Below are 22,228 nucleotides of genomic sequence, written 5' to 3' on the forward strand. Positions count from 1 at the left end.
GACATTAGAAAGCGAATCGGGGATGATAAACTATATATTAATGTTTTAAAAATTAGAAACTTGAAAACCTCACTGAAGGGACCTTTTTTTTTTAAAAAAAAATTCTGACATAAATATATTAAAACCGTTTTCATGTTTAGCACATTTTCCCTATTCACATTGCCCTCAATAGCAGCTGTATTGACAATTTTTATGAATTTCCTTGACTTACCGTCAGGCTTGTGAGGTGAGACCTAGTCCCTAATTCGTGGCATCTATGTAGCTGGTGTAATCCACTATAAATTCAATATCCACATCCGTGAAAAGTTATGGTTCTCAAATAGATTGACATAATATAAATGACATAACTCTATGAAACATTCCCATTTATAAGCAAACAAACATATTGCCTGAGGTCTCAAATATATGAAATTGATTCTTGTATAAAAACATTTTACTGCAAAAGAAATATTTTGATATATACCCCCCCCCCCCCCCTTTTCATCTCTCTCTCAACAAACAGACTTAACATCTATAATTATTGTGAACAGAAAAGACAAGTAGAACAACACTGTGGGTTCCCTTTTATTCTTAAAATTTTATGTACAAGTGTCGACTGATTTTTTTTTCCAATGTACATTCAATATAAAGTTTATATACGTAATATTACATTGAACATTTCACAAATTGCACTAGTCTTTCACATAGATTGGTAATCAGAGTCAATGTCATTCGTCATGTCAGCAGAAGCTCATTTCAGGTGGTTATTATTCACTCATAAATATTCTAGTGCTTTTTGCATTCTGGGGGAGAGTTACTTTAAAAAATATGAGGCAGAAAAGGGTAGCCTTCAAAGAGAGAGCAGAATGAAGTATGAATAAGATCAGAGGAAAAAAAGGCTGGATATTATGAGAGCTCTGTGTCATCTTTGACAGAAGAGGACTGAAGGTGACCTGATCAAAGCAGACCAGAGGTCAGCAGAAGTCTGAGGGGTTAAAGTGGCATTTTCTTTTGGAGAAACAGGCCAGAGAAATCATACACATCCATTTCTTCATGTCCCGTGATTTTCTTTTCTTTTCCACATGAGAATGCGTTAATATAGACAAGTAAACAAAATGTTTATTTCAGTGGTGGATAGGTCCTGTGCACTTATTCGTCACAAATGAGGCCTCAGAGGAGATGTAAGGTTAAGGTAGCCAATCAGGATATGCCAAAGAGAAAAAAAATTAACAAAAAAGAAGCCTTAGTCTTCCCATGGCTGTCTAATGAAAAAAAAAAAATCAAGAGTAAAAAATATATTCATACAAAAAGTAAACTCTTCTCTGTCATTAGAAGAAATAAGAAAAGTAGAACAGAAACTAAACAAATGTGGTCATCCATTAAAACAAAGCATTTCTGAAGACTTGAGTGTCATTTGTAAGGGGCAAAGCAGAGTGACGCTGCAGGAGGTGTCGCAGAGGTTTTGGTGACAGTCAATGACGGCCTGCTCTCTCACTCTTCTTTTTTTCAATTGTTTTGTTTTCCTCTCAACATCCCCTCCATGTGGGGAGCTGAACAGTCCCTCTCTGAGCTGCGGCCGTGAAGCTGCACTCTGGGTGCCTGAGCCTTTCAGTGTGCGTGTCCTTCAGCCTTGGTCTCCAGTGTCATTGTCCACAGGGGGTGGGACGTTGGGCATTACTGTGGTGCCCGTTCCTGCTGTAAGGTAACCTGCTACTCCTGGACCTACATATGACAGCAAGGCAGAAGAGACAGTTCAGATGTAAATTACAAGGATAGATGCAGGGCTAATAGGGAGCTAGAATGATGTACTACACTAAGACACCAAGCATGGATGGGATGATCGCTACACTGGCTACAATGTTTTCCATGTTCTTAATTTAGTAGACTACTGTGTAAACAACTAATGGATAATTATTCTATTTTCTATGTTTTTCACTTGTAACTCTACATTTCAGCCTTTTAAAATGTGCTGACTACATATTGCATACATAACACAAGCTGGCTGTTTTCCAACACACTGTTGAGGATCCAGAATGGGTGTTAAGAGGTAATGAATTATTTTCAGTGTGAGTAAGATGAAATGGGTGGGATTGGAGAATGGCATGTGCAGCCAGGATGGAGGTAAAGAGGAAAGGAATGACGGTAGGCGCCAGGACGGTCTACCTGCATCAGAGCAAAAGAGAGGAGGGCTGTGAGGGCCCAGTTCAGGAATCTAGAGCCCACCTCGCAGTGGGCTGCTGGCGGCCAGGAGAGAAGGAGTGGAAACCCCTGAGGAGGAAATGTGGAGGAAAAAAGAGGAAGGGAAGGGCAGAGCCAGGAAGTTATAGGACAGCTGGGTTTAAGCACAAGTGAGGAGTCAGCCATAAGGTGTTTTGCCTTTTTAGGGTAAAGCAAAGCATTAAGATTCATCATCAGCTCAGCGAAGACTTACCTTTTAAAGCACTTTATATTTTAACAGTTTAGCTTGTTATTCAGGTTAATCACTCTTCTAATATGTAAAAAGGAAAACTTTACCTGTCAGGTAACCTGCAGTCTGAGACTCTGAGATGAAAAGATCGTGTTTCTGGTCTTTGAAGGCACTCCATACTGAAGACTTTGCAAGAATTTCATTCACCTATGGAAAAAAAAAAACAAGCAAGAGTTCAAATATTTGATTGTTAAATAAACAATCATACCAATCATTCGATGACTTTAATAATTCGATCATACCTGCTCTCCATACTGTAGACTACGAGTCATGGACTTCAGAGCTTTAACTATCTGGGCCTTAGTAGCTGAAGGGTTTTCTAACGTCTCCAGGCCGATTCCTTCCAGTAATTTCAAGAGGTATGGAACCAGCTCCACCCTCAGAGCCTGTTAAGTTGTTATAGAAAGTTCCATTAAGGACACATGAAACATAGTGAGGGATAATAACAGCAAGGGTGACAGTGCACCTGGGCAACTAGGTCTGTCTGCTCCTTCTGGAACATGCGGTTGAGAGCTTCACAAGCCAATCCAGCCATGTCCGCCCGAACCTTCATCCCTGTCATCAGAGGGCCAATAGTCTCCAGAGAAGCCATGGACCGTACACACAGCTACACGAAACAAAGCATATCTTAGTTGATGTGGGTGAGGTGTCACTTTTACATAAAAAATTTAAACTGGGTTAAGATGGTTCTGATTTTTTGTAGTCTTGCATTAAAATTAGTTTCTTACCTCATTATCTGAAAGTACATGGATGAGGCGGATGGAGCTCTTGGGCACGGCATTGTTCTTGTGGTTGAGTGCTGCCAAGATCCGAGGCAGGTGGCCCAGAGGAGGGACCTGGTCGGCCAGCTGGCACTGTGTGCTGAACAGGCAAACTGCCGCCGTGGTAACCGTCTCCAGGGCCTCACCCTGCAGAAGATAACAGAATAAGACAGAAAAAGTCTAACTTCTGCATTCACTAGAAATTTGTACTGTTGTTTCTCAGTTAGGAAGCTCACATTGGGATTGTTCTTCTCTAGGAGCTCAGTCAGGGTTTCCAGAAGTGACACCAGGAACTCTCGAGGCTTGCGTAGCACCCACCCAGGCTGAGCAATAAAGATGCGCAAGAAGACTCCACCAACTTCAAGCTCGCCCTGTCCGGCTCCATAAGCCACTGTGAAGTCTTCTGGCAACTGAGCACACAGATTAGGAGTTTAGTTTCACATTCATAGTTCCTACAGATACACCAACTTAAAATAATGACTTCTCATACTTACTTTCCAGTTCACATCAGGATTATCTTTCTGCTGTTTAAAGTGCCTGGAAAAGATTTAAAGTGATTTAGTACAAGACATAAAACATCCTATTAGAGTGTCTAACTATTCTTTATCTGGTTAAAACAGTGTTTGTCACACACTCAAGCATCATCTCCCGGACAGTAGTAGACACTTTCTCCCTTGAGCTGTCATTCCAGATGAGCTCAGGGTTTTCGTGAGTTCCCTCAAATATGTGAACTGCTGCCTCAGCATTGTCCCGCATGGCATCCATGAATACACCAGGGAGGAAACGCATCAGTGTTAGACGCACCTAAAAGAGAAAGCAGAATATGAAACAGCAAAAGTGAGTTGACGATATGCTGCGACGCATCATAAGGTAAAAGGGAGAGGAGAGTGATTAAGTCTTTTATTTATTTTTTTAACTCCAATCTGACCTTTGGCCCAACCAGCTTGTCTGAAGTCATCTTTGAGAAGAGCTCTGCAGTCTGTGTGCGAACCTGGGGGTGTGTGCAATTACAGAAGAGGTCCAGCAAATAGATCAGAGCACCTGCAGGACATAAAGATTAACAGAAACATCTGTGATTCAAAATTCAGATAAACGTAGCCAGCAAACAGTAAAAAACAAACAACAACAAAAACTAACAAACAGTAGAACACTGACCTTTGGCCATTGCCTCTTTGACAATCTTCGTGTTAGACGTGAGTGCATAGAGGGTTTCCAGCACCATTTGCCTGCCTGAAGGACACAAAGGAGTATTTCAGTGTGTGAAGATGCATTACAGGGATGGGGAGAAGAGGAAAGACAAAGAGTATGACGGTCAGTTGTGTCTTCTTACTGGAAGGAAGTGAGTGCAGCAGCACCAGAAGGTTGGACAATACCAGAGATTCAGCGATGTTACTCACACACTCTTGATTTGATGTCACTGTATTCACAACCTGCAGAAGACACCAATATGATAACAATCCAGGGATTCTGGGATTCACAGTAAGTACATGTAAGGACCCAAGACCTGTTGATCTCTACCTCCAAAACCAGCTGTTGCACTCTACCAGCTCCATGAACCCGCAACAAGGAGAAGAGCAGCTTGAAGTGACCGATGCACTCCGACTCTGATCCTGTAATTACACCAAGAGAAATACTTAGAAAGAAGCTCCAAACTCACCGCACTTAAATAAACATAACCTCAGTCAGTCTGGAAGCTCACCAGGGTTGTTCTTGATGACATTACGGAGGGCCTCTAAAGCCATCTCAGCAAAGCGAAGCCTTTCAGCGTGCTGCTGGGACTCTACCTTGTTACTCTGACTCATGGCCAGCAGAGTGTTGAGGTACTGAGCCTGGGAGCCAACATAGTCCAGCAGACTGGCTGCAAATGCTTTTGGGTACTGAAGACAGAGATTGTAAAACAAGTTACTTATGGATTACTAAAAGTCCAAACCTGAATTTGGTCCTAATTGTCTAATACTTTCTTCTCCTCACCTCCAGTGGAAAAGATGGCTGTTCATTGTAGACTCGGACAAAAATCTCACCCACTATGAGCTCCTTGCTGTGATCACTGAACACAAACTCAGCACCAAAGCTTTTATCATTTTCTCCCTGCCAAGAAACCAGAGAAGCTGCGTGATTCACTCCAGTTTTGGATCATTTATCGTGAAAGGCAGTCTGAAAGCACTTGTAAGTCATTCCTACTCTTTTGATGTTTCCCTCCTGCTGACTCTCTAGGAACTCCAGCAGCTCGGCTCGTGTCCCATTGTTCCAGATCAAGTAGGGATTCTCCGAGTTACTGTTCAGCAACTTCAAGACCTAAACGCAAAAAAGAGAAGTTTGCTTTGAGCACAGCATTTGGCCTCTGCTCACTGATGCTTAGCAACGTCCATTAATGTCTACTTAGCAACATATTCAACTGACCTCAGCGGGAGATGTCGTGCCCAGCTTCCTTGAGATGTATGGAGTCAGCATGGCAGCTAAGCTCTTTTGGATAGTGGGGTTCTCTGGAGGCGTACCCTCTATGCCATTGGTCTCTGAAACAGGGTTGTTTCCATCAGGGCTTTGTGGCGTTGGTGTGTAGCCTGCCAGACGGCTCAGGGCTATGAGGCTGAGTTTGGCCAAGTTGTTAGCGACCTCCTGCTGGTTTGTGTCCTGACTAGCCTGCACGCCACTCTCCTCTAGAGTGTAGTCGTAGTTGAACAGATAGACCAGCAGGTGCCAAAGTACACCAGCGTGGTACAGATGGGTCTGTAGGAAGAAATCCACCGCAAAGGAGCTGACGCACTGAACCGCCAGGGCTGCAGTCTTTGATAGACCCTGAGAGGAAGCGAGGAAATTGCTATTTTCAGTTCAAACTGCTGAAAAGAAAAAGAAGAATAAAGCACACACAGAAGATGCAAGACTCTGACCTTTCCATAGTACAAGATGTGACAGAGGTCTCGGATGATATTGGGCATTTCGATGATTTTTTCCCTGCATTCCTCAAACTGAGCTGCTACACTGTAGCACTTACAGATGTGTCCACACACCTGTGGTAAGATTGGCATTTAGAAAGCGTGATAAAATGACAAGATCAAAATGTGCACATACAGAAATGTGACTACAAGGAAAGGGAAATCATGTGTTTTGTCATCACCTGTACAGCCATGTCATCAGGCTTGCTGGACGCAGTTAATACAGCAACACACCGAGACAGAGCCTCCAACAATATCTGAATAAAAACAAGCACAATTTAGTTATTCACATACCACAGTTTCTCCACATGCCCCAGTATACTTACACATAACTACATGAAGTACATTTTTTATTTCCCTTAAACTGCCTGATATTTCACAGCTTTTTAAGACGTTTAATACCTCAATGCCGTTGTCCCGTCGCAGTTCCTCTGCATTAAGAGCCGAGCAGTTTACAGTGTGGAAGGCAAGTTCAGCAGCAGCCGGGAGAAGAGGGGACGTTTTTGAGAAAAGCTGATTATCTTCCGTCTCCATTGTGATTGTTTTGATGAGCATGGGATAACCAGCATATTTGTAAGGCTCCAGTTCTGAGGAAGTAGTGAAAGAATCAGCAGCATTAGCTGAAGGACTGCAGCTGAAGGAACTCTCACTCTCTCTTCTTGCATACTGCGAGGCTATGTTTTACAGGAGATTGAATAAACAGCAATAAAAACAAACCTTGTTTATGCCGGTTGAACAGGATGCTCTGGGCTTTGAGGATGAGAATGATGTTTTCTGGGTCGGGGCCATCCACGATTCGCGCAGTCTTTGTGCAGAGGAACTCATAGGCTTTGTTAACTTTTTCAAACATATCCTAAAACACATTAAAAAAAAAAGTTGCTGAAATCAAATTCATAATTACTTTTAACCTTAGCAAAGTCATTTTTGTAGAGCTGGTGATTACGGTACGCACTCTGCCCTCTGGGTTTTTGTCAGGATGGTACTTCTGTGCCAGCCTGAAGTAGGCTTTCCTGATTTTACTCTCTTCATGCCTAAAGACAAAGAGCCAAAAAAAGAGGGTGCATTTAATGACAGCAATTCAAAGCATTCTCTATATATCTATACATCTCTCTATATACCTATATCTATAAATATCTATATATAGACATCTATGATTATAGTAAAAACATGTAATGCATGTTGCCTGCTACTTTGAAAACAACAACACTCACTGCCCCTGTCCTTTGGGGAGGTTGAGGACTTCATAGGCATCGTCCACAGACATTGAAGGAGGTTTCTTCTCCACTTCCCTCTTCCAGGCTTCAAGAGTGTCTTTAAGCAGCTTCACCTGAAGGGACAATCAAATCATGATATTTTTAAAAACCAAACATTTTAAACACAAAAAAGAAAAAGTAGAAATTTTTCAATATTGACGTACAGCATCTCGGATAGGCCAGTCAGGGAAGCGGGTGCTGTCACACAAATGTCTGAGGTAGTAGATGTTGCAGAAGAGCTCATTGTCCAGCTGAGGGAAGCTAATGACTGGGATGGGACAGTACTGGTAAAGGGCCCGCGTGTTGCTCTGCAGCCTGGGGCTAAAGTCAGCAACATGGGCCGCTATCTTCTCTATCATCATCCGCCTGAAACAGAATTCAAAAAGAAACTTTTAAAACTCTCAGAAACTAGACAATGTCTTCTATTGCTGCACTTATCTGTACATGATCTTTAAGTAAGCTAGTTATGCAAGACAGAGACTACTTCTCACCTCATCTCACTGCTCCAAATTGCCTCAGGCGTGTCAAATTCTCCCAGAAAAATCTCAGAGAATCGCTCGGCCTCGTAGTTCTCCAGATAACACACCATGGCTTCAGGCAACACAGGTCCCAGAACACTACGCTGCACAATGTCCTGACCCTTAGACTGTAAAGACAGCGCAACAGGTCAATGCCATTTTCAAAAGGATCTAAGATTCAAAGGATATCATCTATTGTAAAATATAAGGAACTTCACCTCCTCTGATTTGAATGCTTGTTTCAGATGAGTGTACTTCAGGAATCTGAAGACATCAGACAAAGATCACAGACATCAGTATCAACACTACATACATACACAAAACTGTTATAAAACTCCATTCTAGAAAAGATTTTGCCAGCTGACTGTGCCGTGCTTTCACCTTGCCACAGGAAGCACGTTGGAGCCTGTGTACATCATGATGAAGAAGAAGACACCAGTCAAATAGAGACGCTGCAGGTTGGGGTTGTCCTGCATCACCAGGTACAGAACATTGGCCACCTTTTCCACCAGAATGGGGTCAAAGGTTAAGAGCAGCTGCAGAGGACAAAGACAAGCAATGAAAAGTAAGCATTTTATTCAGTTCAGTGATGAGTATGATCTGGTCATGTGACACAACTTCAAGACGAATTGTGCAACTACCTGGACAATGTGTGGGAGACAGGCATTGTCAGCAATCATCCTTTTGATCTTAGGTAAAGGACGGATAATGGCATTATCTTGGTCCCTGAGTAAAGAAAAACAATTAATAAATCCTACTGTATATAATACATAAAATAAAGTTGTAAAAGAGGACACGTGGTTTATTTGGCGCTCACACAACCATAGAGACAATTTCAATGGGTCCCACCTGCTGGGATAGTATGAGCACATCGTGATGAGCATGTTAAGGATGAGGGTGGCCAGGTCAGACTCATTCATCACTGCCTGCCCTGTAGCCAGGAGGCACCACTTCAATTGAGGAATGGCCTGCAGGGGGCGCCATCCGTCCATCCCCTGAGCCCAGCAGCGTGTCTTTGCTGTCAGCACACCTGTACTCCAAAACTCCTGCATCTGAAAAAGATAAATAAAAACACAATGGTGAGCAGAAATAGAAGCTGAAAACTAAGCAACTCAAAACAAAGACAAAACCACACAGAAGTAAATGTAGACAACTGCATGAGATCAACAAAAATGAACAAAATGTTGCACTGCAGTAACTGAGGTAATGCACTAATGTTATATCAAATTAAATTTATTTAATAATTGTACTTTGTTTTATTGATTTAACACAAATGATAAACACTGATGGGATGTTTTTCAGTTCACTGAATACTGTGGCATTTTCTTCTCTGTATAAAATTGAAGTAAAATTGAAGTAAAATTCTAATGTTTTCTTTTTTAATTACAAACCTCCTCAAAGCTGAAAGGTCCTCTTCTCTCCTTGTCTGCATTACCAAAGTACCACTCCTTCTCGCTTTCCCTCTTCATATCCGGTGCTGCCTCCAGCACGTTGCTCTGTGGAAATTGAAGACATCCTTTGAAACTGCGCAAACATTAGTTACGCAAGAGTCAATGCCATTTTAATTCATCTGAAAACATCTGGCTGTGCGGTTGAGCTCATCAAACAAATTAGAAAAATGCTACAGCCCTGTTTTAACAAGTGTTGACCTCTGGGGCTGAAGAAGCTGACGTTAAAGTGCTAAAATGCCATTCTCTCTGTAGGCGACTTGTAGATGGTTCCAAAATGGAATCAATCCCAATTTGCATTTTTACAAAGCCTTTTCACAGCCTGCTACAAAAATATTTGTCCTCTATTGATACTCTCCTCCTTCATAACAACTCTAAGGGAATAATGGAGTTGGGGCACTACTGCTTTCATTGACTGGTGTTACAAAGCCTGCTGGAGACAATCCCTCTGTGCTAGGCTTAACTTCTGCTAACTCAAGTCTGTGAACTAAACCTCGACCCTGTGCGCTTGCTTTTTTGACCATTTCATTGAAACTATAAGAAATAAGGTAGCTTCTTATGTGGCACAGCCAGTCTGTTACTGAGCACTTATAATCATGTATGTGCATGAGCGCATCACACCCATACAGTTAGACAAGCAGCTTGATAATCATGCTCGACAGTGGTAACTAGTCCACCTTCTTGTTTAAATATGGTTATTTCTGGCACAAAAACGACTACTGTGGCATCAAAAGTCAGAATGTAAAAACAAAACAAAGTACAAACAGAAACCAATTAGCCTCTTTCTCTTCTTTTTTTTACCTGTAGCGGCACGGTAGCTCTGCTGGTATGCAGATGTGCCAAAGTGAGCAGGTCCACCAAAATACGAACTCCATTTGAGTCCATGACATCCTTCACGTTTTTCTATAGAAGAAAGGGGGATTAATGCACAGAAAAAACAAAACGATGGGTTAAATTAGCATGTAACGCAAAGAGACTAATTGTATAGCTTACCTTGTGGAGAATGAGCTTGTAGAGGAAGAGTATGAGTCTGTCTCTTTCCAGTCTGTCTGTACACTTTAATGACAAACGTGTGTTAGATTTCAGGAGTAATTAAACAACACAAAAGCAGAGTGAAATGAGTTTGCCAGCATTTACCCGGTCCAGCATCCCCACAATGTATTTTGTGTCGGTGAAGGGGCCAATCTCTTCATAGCACTTGCCATAGACTATTGCGAGTGCCTGCAGGCACAGGCACTTCATTGTAACTTTGGGTGTAAGCAAAAAGCGGTGGTAGAGTTCGTTGAAGAACTCATATCTGAAAACACAACGAAGGGGAAGCGTGACTCCTCTCTATAGATTTGGGAGTGAATAATGACATAGGCGTAGCTTGCTTGGAGGTTAAAATCTTACGATCTCTTGATAGCACTCGATTCTTCGTTTTCGTCCTCCTCAAGCAGCAGTCGCAAGTAATAATCCCCAATTTTTATCTCATCCGAAAGGCAGTCATATTTCACCTGTAACAAAAAAAATGACACATAGGAGCACGGATTTGAATAATGGCATGTTTATCTGCATACCACTGGAATAAGACTGGATTACAACATTCTGGTTTTACCTTACAATCTACAGTTTTCTTGTGATTTCAATATTATACAAGTTTACTGTAAAATAATTTTCTAAAGTAAAATGACAGCCCAGAGACTGAACCGTACTAGTAATTGAGCACAAACCTCAAACTCCTGATGGTTCCAGGAGATAACTGTGGCACTGCCCAGCTCGCGGTCCACGCCAAAGGAACGCATCTCCCCCTCCAGGGCATCGCGAAGTTCCTCCCTTGTTTTAAAGTTCCAGATGAGGTTGGATCGCGCATGGTCAAGCTGGAATCTTAATGAAAAAACAGGACAGAGACGCTTGATCATGTCCTTTTAAAAATGTAAGTGGATCATACCAACAAGCCAAGCTTTATGATGCCTACATACAAGAAATGGAATTCCTAACAACGTTTTAACGTGTCCATATATAAACTTATTTGCTCATCACTTCAAAGATGACAGCTGGCCACTAATAACCATTCTAAGCTCTGGTTGTGTAACCGATATTTCACTCAACAGTGAAAATTCTGCCCACTTCACATGGCCAGTGGTTATTTCTCCACATTACTGCTTGTTACTTCCTGTGTGGGCGCCCCTTTATTGTGCAGTATTGGCACAATAAAGTACAGCAAAATAAGGTCCCATACTCACATCTGATTGCAATTTTGGGTTACCATAGTTAGAAATTTCTACCTGTAGTAGAAGAGCTCCCAGTTTGCTTCAATCTTTATCCTCTGCCTCCTCTTTCTCAGGATGACAGGTTTTTGGTTTGGATTCTGAAATTAAAATCACAAAGGGACATCTTTGTAAGGTATTCCACATTATTCACAGACTTCAGTGTTTGCTCTGTCACATCACGGCAGACAGAGTGGTAAAGATAGCGACAACATGAGCAACATTTTAGACAGAAAAGAATAATGAAGTGAAATTCAATGAATGGATAATAACATGTTGGGTGGGGGGTTTTTTTGTTTTTTTTTTTTTAGAATGGAGGAAGTCAGATATTAGAAAAATTAAACACATATTTAAAAAAAACAACAACAATGAACCGTACAAACACAGAATAAAACAAACACAAAAAACCAAGGTGGGATCCCAAAGTTGGGTGTGTTCAGTAATCCTTGCTCGGAGAACCAGGTCTGTGGCATGTTTACGCTCTACATACCTATGTGAAGCTAATTTATGGTTTCAAAATTATGAACACAGTTCTCATGCATTTGATGAGTGCCTTTTCACAGCACTACCTCCAAGTCTGAGTTTCAGAATACAAAACATTGTAGTTTAGGTGCTAGAAAGGATAACAACAATTTTTCTGAAATTTCATCAAGGATATTAAAAAACACAGCTGCATGGGATATTTGTAAAGGCCTTACTGTTTAAGGCTGTGTGTGGTCATTATGTATTGATAACTAAATATGCAGGTAAGCATATATATAGCTACAAGCATACTTATAGCTGCAAAGATCCAGTTCAGCCTGTGCTCCACCCTGAACATGCCCTCTGTTGTCAAAAGGAGAAGAAAAGACATGACGTGCTCTTTCATCACACTTTTTTCCTGGGTTCTATTTTAAGACTCCTGGAAATCCCTTTTGGATGTCAAGATGTGACTGCCCGACTAAATAACACGAAACAAAACAAAAACACGCCTGATGGGTCTCGTGAAGATGAAAAATGGTTTAATCGAGAGAAAGAACATGGAGAGAATGGAAAAAGGATCCCATTGGTCAGTCCTACTTACCAGGTTATTTCTGTCCTGCTGCAAATTTTGACAGCAGAGAAACCACACAAGACAAGGGGAGGGAGGAGTGGAGACACACAGAGAGATTATTGTTCCTCAGATCAAACAGATGAATTGCAGCTAAAGGGTCACAGATCACGATGCTACTAATATACAAAGTGAGAGACATAAAAGTTACAACTAAATCTGTGATTTAATAGATGACTTTACACAAGATTTCTGTAGTACTGCATGACTAATTATGTAGTTATACTCATTTGAAAAACAGTAACAAATCAAAAAATAAAAGGGTGGCCGTGATTCACAGAGAAAGCAAACCAATCATTGTATTTCTCTGTTCAGTAAATCTGGGGTGATTATCATGCAGCCAGAGAAACAGAAAGAGAAGAAACGTGACTTCATTTTATTTTTAAGGGAGTCTTGATTTAGGGTGCACAAAGAGCAGGCAATACCTGATTTAGCTTGGTGGCTGTCACCACCAATCTTGACCCACCCAAACATTTTTTGGGTGTACAAAACCAAAACAAAACACCTATTTGTGTTCAGACTGAAACACCACGCATCCAAACAGAGGTTTTCCTTAAGAGTAAGCAGTAACCCTTTGGTCGCATTCTGCACCTCGCCATACAAAGAGTCAAGCAAAATTTTCTCCATACCTAAATAAAAGATTTATGGCAAACACATATGAAAGGAGCACAAGCAGTGTATAGAGCACATATTTTTCAAAGAAAGGTCAAATGTGATTGCACCAAAGCTCTAACTGCCATACATGCAAAATACCAGCAGCAAGTGGAAAGTCTGCCATTGAGTTTGTCTTTGGATTCTGCAGCACTATTCAGCATCAGCACGAGAATAGAAAAAGATGAAAGTTAAAGCAACCTGAGCAGAACACACTTGCAGCAGCAGCTCTTTTGATAGCTCAGAGGTTAAACAGCCATGAAGTCTTTTTACAAATTAAAAGATATCCTTCTCACCTCCTTCTGGGCTATGCCCATTTTATCTCTCCAGTGCATCAGCACGAGATCAGCTTTCTCCTTGGCAAACTTCTCCACTTCTTTGGCTGCTTTTCCTGCTATCCGCTGCCATTCAGGCACCTTGTTTCGATTCAGCTGGTCCTGTGGGAAACAAAGATATAAAAACAATTACAGATTGCAAACATTTAATTTTTTACTGACTCTATTACATTAAGGTGCATGTCTGTCCACATACCGTAGCGATTTTCAAGTTGTCACGGACGTGCATTCTGTCCACATCTTTCTCTGGGACAGCGTCAGGACTGTCCAGGTATGCCAACAGGCCTGTTGGCTACAAGCACAGAGATGAACAAGCCGAAATGAAATAAATGAAGACTTTAAACAAGCTACCTCAGCTGCCAGCAAAAAGTACAGGCTATTACCATCATCACACTAAAAGCTTCTGGCATGAGTATTGGAACGGCATCAATTTTTTTTTTCTTTTCCTAAGAGTCTGAAATCGGCTTACCAGTATCCTCTTGAGAAGGTTTATTGCTACAGAGTTCTCTGCTGTCCACAGTCCCACCAGGTGACGACTCAGTTGCCTGAGAAACATCATTTATTGGCAGATATTTATCACCAGTAACAAGTAAAATTCTGTCCTATGATGTTTATCTGCACAGATTTTTACTGAAATACAAATACAGTAGAGGAAAAACCTGCAGCAGCAAAAAGATAAGGAAAAAAACGACATTACTATGTGTCAGTGTTCATGTTTACTGAGATCAGACCTGTTGGTAAGCATCCGCTGGTCTGTACTAATGGTGAACAGAGATGTGTGCAGATGTCTCGGCAGCGCCCCTTCACTCAAGGCCAGCTCCTGCATCTTGGTGGCTATTTCCTTGTCTCCCTCCTGAATGTAAATAAAGCTTAGTTGGTTATTATCATAAATCCTGAGGCGCAACACATCCAGACGTCACTGTATAGCACCTGCAAAAAGACTTACCTCAATAATAGCTTTCATCACCAGACCTGCTCCCTTCACTATAGCCATAGAAGGATGCTAAAGAAACGAACATCACCATTCAATATATTTTACATTTTTGTCTTAATCAGACTAATTGTTGACAGTATTCCTAATTTACTTTCCTCTCCATTTAGTTTCTTGCTTGTCAAGTTACCCACCTGGAATAGTTTGAATAGTGTTCGCCCATTAGAGGCGACCATCTCAAGCAGCATGTCAAACTGCTGCCCCTCAGTGGTTTCACTGTAGGGGGCGCAGAGTGCAAAGGTTAAAAAGTCCAACAAAGAGCTGATGACCAAAGCTCCTGTTCCATGGTCCTGGAAAATATGAGGAAAAAGAGAAATAACATTAGAAAAATAGTATATATGATGTGATTTTTTAAATACAAAAAGTTATGAATGTCCTTGTATGCCTGAGCTTCAGAAAAAAAGGGGAGAAAAACAGCTTGCTGACAATAAAAAGACATGTACCACATTAGTAATGAATTTTTCAAGAAGGTTTTCAAGGAACTTCTTGGAGGATAGCAGTGAGGCCTTGTTCAGCTGCTCCTGCCTCAGGTCATAATCATCATGCATCGGCTGGAGAAAAAGATCAAAGAAAAAAAAATCTCAGTCAAACTGCAAACTCCATGTCCCTGTACAGTCATAGCAAAAAGAAAGTGCACCCTCTATCAACTCTAATTTTTTTATGTCACAGGACAGTGAAAAAAAAAAATCATCTGGTCTTTACAAAATTTTAAATTATTTAAATGTTGTGGAGGAATGTTTGCTCACTCTTCTTTATAGCATTGTTTCAATTCAATGAGCTTTACGGGCATTTGTGTATGCACAGCTCTCTTAAAGGCCCGCAGCAACATTTCAACTTGTCCAAAACCTTGTCCTTAGACTTGAAAGACGAGTGCTTTCTTTTTACCATGGGTTTAAATATGTTTGACATCTCCATACTTAGGTGACTTACACACATAAGAGCACAGAGCATGTCTATAGCAGCATGTGTCACGCCATTGTTGTTCCTTTTTAAAGCTTTTACCGTCTTTACTCCCAACTTTTCCCTGAACCTAAAACACACAGACAAATTAGCAGATTTAAAAACACAACTAAACATTCAACGTAAAGTTAACAGAAACAGAAAAAGTATTATTTTTGTGTATTTTTTTACATACAATATAAAAACAGGTCTGGGGTTGGATACACAAAGAATTCATTGCTTCAGAGATGGCTTGTTGTTTCTCGTGCTTTTCAGCCATCTTTCAGGAAAGAGTTTATTGTTTATTTAGCACGTTGTGTGTATTGTGAATCTGACAGGGAAACACCAAGCTAAGCTAGCAATGAATCTTTCAGGATAACCAATTCTGGCTCATTTGCTTAACAGGGAACAAGGAATAAACAGTAAATACAGTTCCTCTCATACATCTCAGTGACCCCGGAAGACTGCAAGGCTCCTGGCAATACAGAAATGTAAAGATCAGAATGACTGAGGCAGATAAAGGGAGAGAGATGAAGGTGCAAAAATGAGAGGAGGACATGGGGATGGTGGAAGGTCAAGACAAATCGAGGCAGACAGCTCGACCGAACAGAGTGAAGCAACACAACCTCCCTTTAGAAGTGCTCATCGTACAGCCTGAGATGAAAGCAGAACAAAGATAAAAGAAGAAGGCTGATAGACAGCTAGGACAGACTGTGGAAAAAGATCAAGAAGGATATGAAATACAGAGAAAGGGCAGACTGAGATGTATGGATTCATATTTACGTTGCATCTGTGAGTCCAGACCCTTGACCAGACCTTGGAATGACAGAGCATGCCTGTTACCAGCAGCTCAAATGTATACTTTCAGCAAGTAAAAGGAGATGGGCAAAAGTACATATATGGACAATCTTACTTTGGCAGCTGGGTGAAAGCTTGAAAGCCAGCCTTAGATGCCACCAAGCGTCGTATGGCCTGAAAATGACTTTCCAGTTCAGTATTAAGAGCTGGCAGCTCTGTATCCTGGCTTAAAAGAGCCAGGATGGCATTGTTGATGAGCTTCTCTTTGTTCTCAGAGAAAAGACCCTGGAGAGAATGAAAAAGGAGACATACAAAGAAATTACTGTGACTCCTGTTTAGGCAAATGCATAGAGATTGATCATACAGAAAATAAATCCACTCACATCTTGGGTTACTGCATGCAGCACTCCACTGTAGGATATGTTGGCGTTAAATCTGAATACTGCATCTGCAAAATTTCCATCTAAGCAAAGGGAAAAGGGAGGAAGCAGTGTTAAAGAAATTAATAGGATGTGCTGTCTGACCAAACAAAAGTGTGTGTCTATCTCAGCAGCAACGCTGGAAGGCTGGCGATCATAGAGAGGCGGGTGAAAACAAGAGTAACCAGAGCACTTTTTCTCACAATCGCTCCATGGAGATGTTAACAGTGTCGTCCTCGGTTGTACAAATAACAGTGATCAGAAAAACCAAAGAAATAAAACGGACTCAATCACAGTGGGACGCCAGCGTGAATACAGGGATGCAGGTTCAAGTTAGAGATAATGTGTGACACACGCAAAACCAACTACCTCATTTTGGAAAGGCGTGGGAGACGGGAGGGGCATGTTTGGTCAGGGTACGTTTTACAAGGTCTGTGTGGCTGTACTTAAGACACCACGTGGAGCCGGTTTTTAACGTCATGTATAATAATTCTGTTAAAATTAGTGAGACAAGGAATTAGTGAAAAAAAACTTAAGGGGAAAAATGTAATGTCAATTACATTTTTCATAAGAATCAAAGAGGTTGAGGAAAATATCACCAGTGCCACCGAAGAAGCACCACTTACACTACTGTGTAAAATATTAACATTTAAATATGACTGTAAAGCAGATCAAAAACAGGATTCATGAATTTGTATCAGATTTTATGAGACAAAGGGGTCTGACTCACTGGGAGGTGCTGCCAGGAACCTGAGATGCAAACTCTCCACCTCTTCATCCACAGGCATGCTCAGTAGCCCCCATCTCTGTCCTCGCTGGGTGGGAGCCATCTTGACACACACATCTCTGTTGCCTGATGCTCTGACTCCATCAAGTAAGCTGGCTAACAGGGAGTCCCTACAAGCGCACGTACAGACAGACTCAGCAAAATGCACTAATGATCAGAGGGAGTGGCACTGGAAAAATACATTAACTTAGAGATCACGGATAGAGAACACGGATCACACATAACATCATGGCCACCTGCTTAATATTGTGTTGGGCCAACTTTTGCTGCCAAAACAGTCCTGAAATGTCGAGGCATGGACTCCATCAGACCCCTGAAAGTGTGCTGTGGTATCTAGCACTAATATATTAGCAACAGATCCTTTAAGGTGGAGCCTCCATGGATCGGACTCGCTTATCCAGCACATCCCACAGATGTGCGATTGGACTGAGATCGGGGGAATTTGGAGGCCAAGTCAACACCTCAAACTCCTCGCTGTCCTCCTATTCTGCCACCTTTCTATCGGAACAATTTGAGCTACAGAAGGTCATCTGTTGGATCAGACCACACCGGCCAAACTTCACTGCTGGGGAAGACCCCAGAAGAGCTGCAGTTTTGGAGATGCTCTGACCCAGTGATCTAGCCATCACAACGTTGCCCTCGGCAAACTCACAAATCCTAAGTGTTGCCAATTTTCTGGCTTCTAACACATCAGCTTTGAAGAAAAAGAAAAACATTCACTTGCTTCCTAATATATCCCACACACTAGAACAGGGGTGGGCAACTCCAGGCCTTGAGGGCTGGTGTCCCTGCAGGTTTTAGATGTGTCCTTGGACCAACACAGCTGATTTAAATGGCTAAATTAGCTCCTCAACATGTCCTGAAGTTCTCCAGAGGCCTGGTAACGAACTAATCATGTGATTCAGGTGTGTTGACCCAAGGTGAGATCTAAAACCTGCAGGGACACCAGCCCTCGAGGCCTGGAATTGCCCGACCCTGCACTAGAAGGTGCTTTGATTAAGAGATAATTAATGTTATTCACTTCTTCACTTCACCTGTAAGTGGTCATAATGTTATGCCTGATTGATGTGCCATTACGGTTAAAGAGAAAAAAATTCTAACTGAAATTTAGCGTGACAAAAAACACTGTCGAACGTACCTTTCTGTGGAGGAGAACTTCCTGATCTGACCTCGGATAAATTCTACAGTAAACACCTGAGGATTTTCCACATCACAGATGAGAGCAAATATCTGAGGGGAGATGAGACAGAGCGAGAATGACCAAAAGAGAGTGGGAGGGGATAGTTTAGCCTAATAATATATAATGAAGCAAAAAAAAAACAACAACATTTACCTCTCATTACAGCTGCACACAACATGCTTTTGAGTGAGTGACTATTAGTGCCAAAATTATTCCAACTTTTTGTTAAGGCTCACCTCTCCAAAGGGTTTGATGGTGACTATGTTGTACGAAGCGGGGTCTCTCTCCACTAGACACGTCTCTGTCAGGGCCAGGATGCGCTTAACGGGCTCCTGGAAGAGACAAAAAGCACAAACATCTTAACATGAATGATACTCTCAAAAAAGCAGCACATTTTTCAAATAATCCACTACATAATCAGATCAGAAACCTAGTCAATTCTTGGATAGAATGTTCACAACCACCACCCTACAACAATGAGAAGAGCAAAATAAAGCAGAGCGTTCTCACCGGATGTCGAGGGGTGATCTTCTGCACCACAAACTCTGCTAGGGAAGTTATGCTCTCGTCTGAGCTGTATTTCCCCAACCTGTCTGTCATGAAACCCTCAAAAGTTAGAGCCTCCTTCCTCAATCGAAGAGTGATGCCAATAAAGTTCCCGGCATGCTCTATGGCACTGCGAATGATTTCATCTCGATGCTCTGAGGCAAACAGATGCTGAAAGAAAGGAAAAGGAAGGTGAAGAGAAACTTGCTCATATGTTTTTAAAGAAATAATGAATTTTTAAAAAGCTCCTTAATATACAAAAACACAAACTTTATGAACACATACCAGTCTGCTGAAGCCCCCGTAAAGGATGCAAAATCCTCCCTGGTAATCGGAGACCTCGACAAAGCCCTCTACATTTCGGTAATCATAGGAACACACCACTCGGTTAGTGTGGGGGTCGATCTGGTCGATGCCGCCTGGTGTCACCTCTAAACTCACAGGCTTCCTTGTGTCACTCCAGTGGTGCTTGTAGCAATTGTAGCGCTGCCAAGAATGTGACACATGTGTTGTAAGACATTGAATATAATGACCCAGCAATGGTACACCTACACTATATGGACAAAACTGGGCCACAACTCTTAATCTTTGAATTGTGGGTGTTTTGATTCCCGTTGCTACTGCTGCATAAAATCAAGCAGCTAATTTACTCATGCATTCTGCCTTTACAAACAATTGTGAAACAATGGGTTGTTTCAAAGAGCTCACTGAATTTGAACATGGTACTATTACAGGATGCCACCGTTGCAAAAAGTCATTTTGTGAAATTTCTTCCTTCTTAGATATTTCATTATCAGCTGTAAGTGGTATTATTGCAAACTAGCGGCATTTAAGAACCACAGCAACTCAAAGTGGCAGACCACATAAGGTTACAAATTAGGGTCCATGAGTGCTGAGGTACACAATGTGTACAAGTTGCCAACGCTCTGTTGGCAAACTGCAGAGTTCCAAACCTCATCTGACATTAACATCAGCACATAAATTGTGCACCAGGAGCTTCATGCCATGTGTTTCAGTGGCTGAGAAGCTCCTGTAGGTTTGACGTGTGGGTGGCCCAGTACTTCTGTACATATAAATGTATATTCAAACTTTCATTTTGAGCTTTATTTTCTCTTATTTTTTTTTTAAGCACAAAAATAAATACTTACCCTTCCAGTTATCTTCCCCTCAGAAAACTCTGTTCTGAATCGCTGTGAAAAAAGAATAATAAGGAAGTCAACAGTGTGCAACCTTACACAGCTAACTGTTGAATCATTAATGACTAATAATTGTAAAACACAACTTCAACGATGGAAAAATACAACTCCTTCCATAGGAAATACTTGTTGCTGCTTAGTTCAGCATAATGACTTTAATTCTTTACCAGAACAACAGTTCCAATGATTCATATCTTTGCACAACACTCACAGCACATCAAACGTTGTGACTTCCAAATGTTGCATTTCTAAAAAAGTGCATTGCACATTAAGTGACCTTGTTAAGACACTACAGCTACAATAGGCTACATCAAAACACCTCAGTCAGGATGTAAAGTCTATTCAGTCAATGGTGGTACTATAGTACTAGCCATGTGTGTTTATCCTCACCAGCGCTTCTGTGAGCAGCTCTGTCCGGTGCTCTGTTGAAAACTTGAGCGTTTCCGACTTCTTGCCGCTGCCTTTACGGAATGTGAGGCTGAACTCTGTGCCTTGACCTTTTCCTACCGGGCCAATACCGCAGATGTCTCCATAAGTCCACTGCAGAGATAGACAGTGAAAATACAGGATTAAACACATGTTAAAGCATCAAAAGACCAGTTCAAACATTTAAAAAGTTTCCAAGTGCTTCCAAATATACAAGAAGCATAAAGATAAATGTCTTATAAGATGCAATAATGCAGCAGTACAGCAGGATCAAATTTTGTGCACCGATAAACACAGAAAAATATATTCAGAGCTGTGATACTAAACCGTTTAGTAAATGTGGGCCACAAAGTGCCAAGAGCAGCACATCCCACAAGCATCTGTGAGGCACTGGTGGTAGAAGAAGAGGTTCATACATCATGAGGGCGTTCTCATTCATACTGACCTGATTTGTTACTTCTAGCGTGGTTGGGTTGTAAGTGGTAATGCCATGTGTCCCCACTGAGAAGACTCGCTTGTACCTGGAACACAGAGATGGAATGAGTCAGAAACATAGCCTACCCATCACCAACCACACATCGAAGCAACACCTACACCAACCCAGGCAGTCACATAATATTCGCTGAGAGTGTGGGGAACAGGGCGAAAGTGTGGTGGTTTTTTATTATTATGTGAGATCCTGATAATCTTGACAGCCTTGAAAAGAACCACATTAACTTATCTTAAAATTCCCACTCCATTACATGTGAGAGGGTTAGAATAATGTGAAATGAAAAGCTCTATTTTTGGCCCTCTGTAAGCCAATGACGACTCAACCAAAAGTAACTTTATAAAGACTGGGTTACCTAATGGCATCGACCATATTCAGGTTGGTTAGGTCAGTTCCCCTTTTCCCCAAATAGGAATACAGGATACAGCAGCATGATTTTCCCATACCATTTGGGTTGCAGTTCATTCCACTCCTTCAGGGAACGGAAGTTATAGTCATAACATTGTTTTCAGGTGTTTTGTGAGTCACAGGAAAACCTTAACTCCTAACAGTATCAAGCTTCACTGGCCCTATACGACAGTGAACGTGAACAATGTGTAGTTTCCAAACATTTACACACTGCCTTCAGTGGGTTTTGATTTTTGTCTGTGTGAGTCATCAAGGTTCCATACAAAACAGTGAGGCAAATTTTGGTTATTCATTGAATTTTAGGGCAGGTTTGTGCATAGGCAATACACAGAATGCATTTAAATTTTAAGGGAAAATCCAGATA

The 22,228-nt window shown here is 41.5% G+C and overlaps 1 protein-coding gene across 4 annotated transcripts in view; it reads right to left on the minus strand.

Moving 5' to 3' along the window:
• Positions 1 to 551: 551 nt before the first annotated feature.
• dnajc13 (dnaJ homolog subfamily C member 13) overlaps positions 552 to 22,228 on the minus strand; it is a 31,288-nt gene continuing 9,611 nt past the window's right edge. Inside the window, exons 3-58 of one of the 4 annotated variants that reach the window (XM_084939641.1) lie at positions 21,412 to 21,487; positions 20,931 to 21,080; positions 20,493 to 20,534; positions 19,630 to 19,830; positions 19,309 to 19,515; positions 19,035 to 19,130; positions 18,757 to 18,848; positions 17,562 to 17,728; positions 16,796 to 16,875; positions 16,528 to 16,697; positions 16,398 to 16,430; positions 15,606 to 15,705; positions 15,119 to 15,226; positions 14,810 to 14,965; positions 14,631 to 14,687; positions 14,416 to 14,537; positions 14,154 to 14,229; positions 13,881 to 13,976; positions 13,646 to 13,786; positions 12,672 to 12,689; positions 11,627 to 11,709; positions 11,072 to 11,225; positions 10,752 to 10,855; positions 10,497 to 10,656; positions 10,353 to 10,415; positions 10,161 to 10,262; positions 9,303 to 9,407; positions 8,761 to 8,963; positions 8,553 to 8,637; positions 8,293 to 8,447; positions 8,130 to 8,175; positions 7,885 to 8,039; positions 7,558 to 7,759; positions 7,352 to 7,467; positions 7,093 to 7,171; positions 6,858 to 6,993; positions 6,543 to 6,727; positions 6,323 to 6,397; positions 6,096 to 6,215; positions 5,608 to 6,003; positions 5,389 to 5,502; positions 5,179 to 5,295; positions 4,907 to 5,084; positions 4,726 to 4,817; positions 4,538 to 4,637; positions 4,363 to 4,437; positions 4,136 to 4,248; positions 3,842 to 4,011; positions 3,702 to 3,744; positions 3,444 to 3,617; positions 3,175 to 3,354; positions 2,913 to 3,053; positions 2,689 to 2,832; positions 2,494 to 2,593; positions 2,143 to 2,247; positions 1,591 to 1,701 (exon numbers count right to left, since the gene is read on the minus strand). In XM_084939641.1, the coding sequence (XP_084795767.1) occupies positions 2,192 to 2,247; positions 2,494 to 2,593; positions 2,689 to 2,832; positions 2,913 to 3,053; positions 3,175 to 3,354; positions 3,444 to 3,617; positions 3,702 to 3,744; positions 3,842 to 4,011; positions 4,136 to 4,248; positions 4,363 to 4,437; positions 4,538 to 4,637; positions 4,726 to 4,817; positions 4,907 to 5,084; positions 5,179 to 5,295; positions 5,389 to 5,502; positions 5,608 to 6,003; positions 6,096 to 6,215; positions 6,323 to 6,397; positions 6,543 to 6,727; positions 6,858 to 6,993; positions 7,093 to 7,171; positions 7,352 to 7,467; positions 7,558 to 7,759; positions 7,885 to 8,039; positions 8,130 to 8,175; positions 8,293 to 8,447; positions 8,553 to 8,637; positions 8,761 to 8,963; positions 9,303 to 9,407; positions 10,161 to 10,262; positions 10,353 to 10,415; positions 10,497 to 10,656; positions 10,752 to 10,855; positions 11,072 to 11,225; positions 11,627 to 11,709; positions 12,672 to 12,689; positions 13,646 to 13,786; positions 13,881 to 13,976; positions 14,154 to 14,229; positions 14,416 to 14,537; positions 14,631 to 14,687; positions 14,810 to 14,965; positions 15,119 to 15,226; positions 15,606 to 15,705; positions 16,398 to 16,430; positions 16,528 to 16,697; positions 16,796 to 16,875; positions 17,562 to 17,728; positions 18,757 to 18,848; positions 19,035 to 19,130; positions 19,309 to 19,515; positions 19,630 to 19,830; positions 20,493 to 20,534; positions 20,931 to 21,080; positions 21,412 to 21,487 (6,709 nt within the window). In that variant the 3' untranslated portion in view covers positions 1,591 to 1,701; positions 2,143 to 2,191. Of the gene's footprint in view, positions 1,702 to 2,142; positions 2,248 to 2,493; positions 2,594 to 2,688; positions 2,833 to 2,912; positions 3,054 to 3,174; positions 3,355 to 3,443; positions 3,618 to 3,701; positions 3,745 to 3,841; positions 4,012 to 4,135; positions 4,249 to 4,362; positions 4,438 to 4,537; positions 4,638 to 4,725; positions 4,818 to 4,906; positions 5,085 to 5,178; positions 5,296 to 5,388; positions 5,503 to 5,607; positions 6,004 to 6,095; positions 6,216 to 6,322; positions 6,398 to 6,542; positions 6,728 to 6,857; positions 6,994 to 7,092; positions 7,172 to 7,351; positions 7,468 to 7,557; positions 7,760 to 7,884; positions 8,040 to 8,129; positions 8,176 to 8,292; positions 8,448 to 8,552; positions 8,638 to 8,760; positions 8,964 to 9,302; positions 9,408 to 10,160; positions 10,263 to 10,352; positions 10,416 to 10,496; positions 10,657 to 10,751; positions 10,856 to 11,071; positions 11,226 to 11,626; positions 11,710 to 12,671; positions 12,690 to 13,645; positions 13,787 to 13,880; positions 13,977 to 14,153; positions 14,230 to 14,415; positions 14,538 to 14,630; positions 14,688 to 14,809; positions 14,966 to 15,118; positions 15,227 to 15,605; positions 15,706 to 16,397; positions 16,431 to 16,527; positions 16,698 to 16,795; positions 16,876 to 17,561; positions 17,729 to 18,756; positions 18,849 to 19,034; positions 19,131 to 19,308; positions 19,516 to 19,629; positions 19,831 to 20,492; positions 20,535 to 20,930; positions 21,081 to 21,411; positions 21,488 to 22,228 lie in introns of all 4 variants that reach the window. The other 3 variants (XM_084939637.1, XM_084939640.1, XM_084939639.1) reach the window with 3 other exon arrangements.

The sequence above is a fragment of the Perissodus microlepis genome, chromosome 9 (genome assembly GCF_051167445.1).
Source record: "Perissodus microlepis isolate ML-2025 ecotype Zambia chromosome 9, ASM5116744v1, whole genome shotgun sequence".
In the NCBI taxonomy this organism is placed as follows: Eukaryota; Metazoa; Chordata; class Actinopteri; order Cichliformes; family Cichlidae; genus Perissodus; species Perissodus microlepis.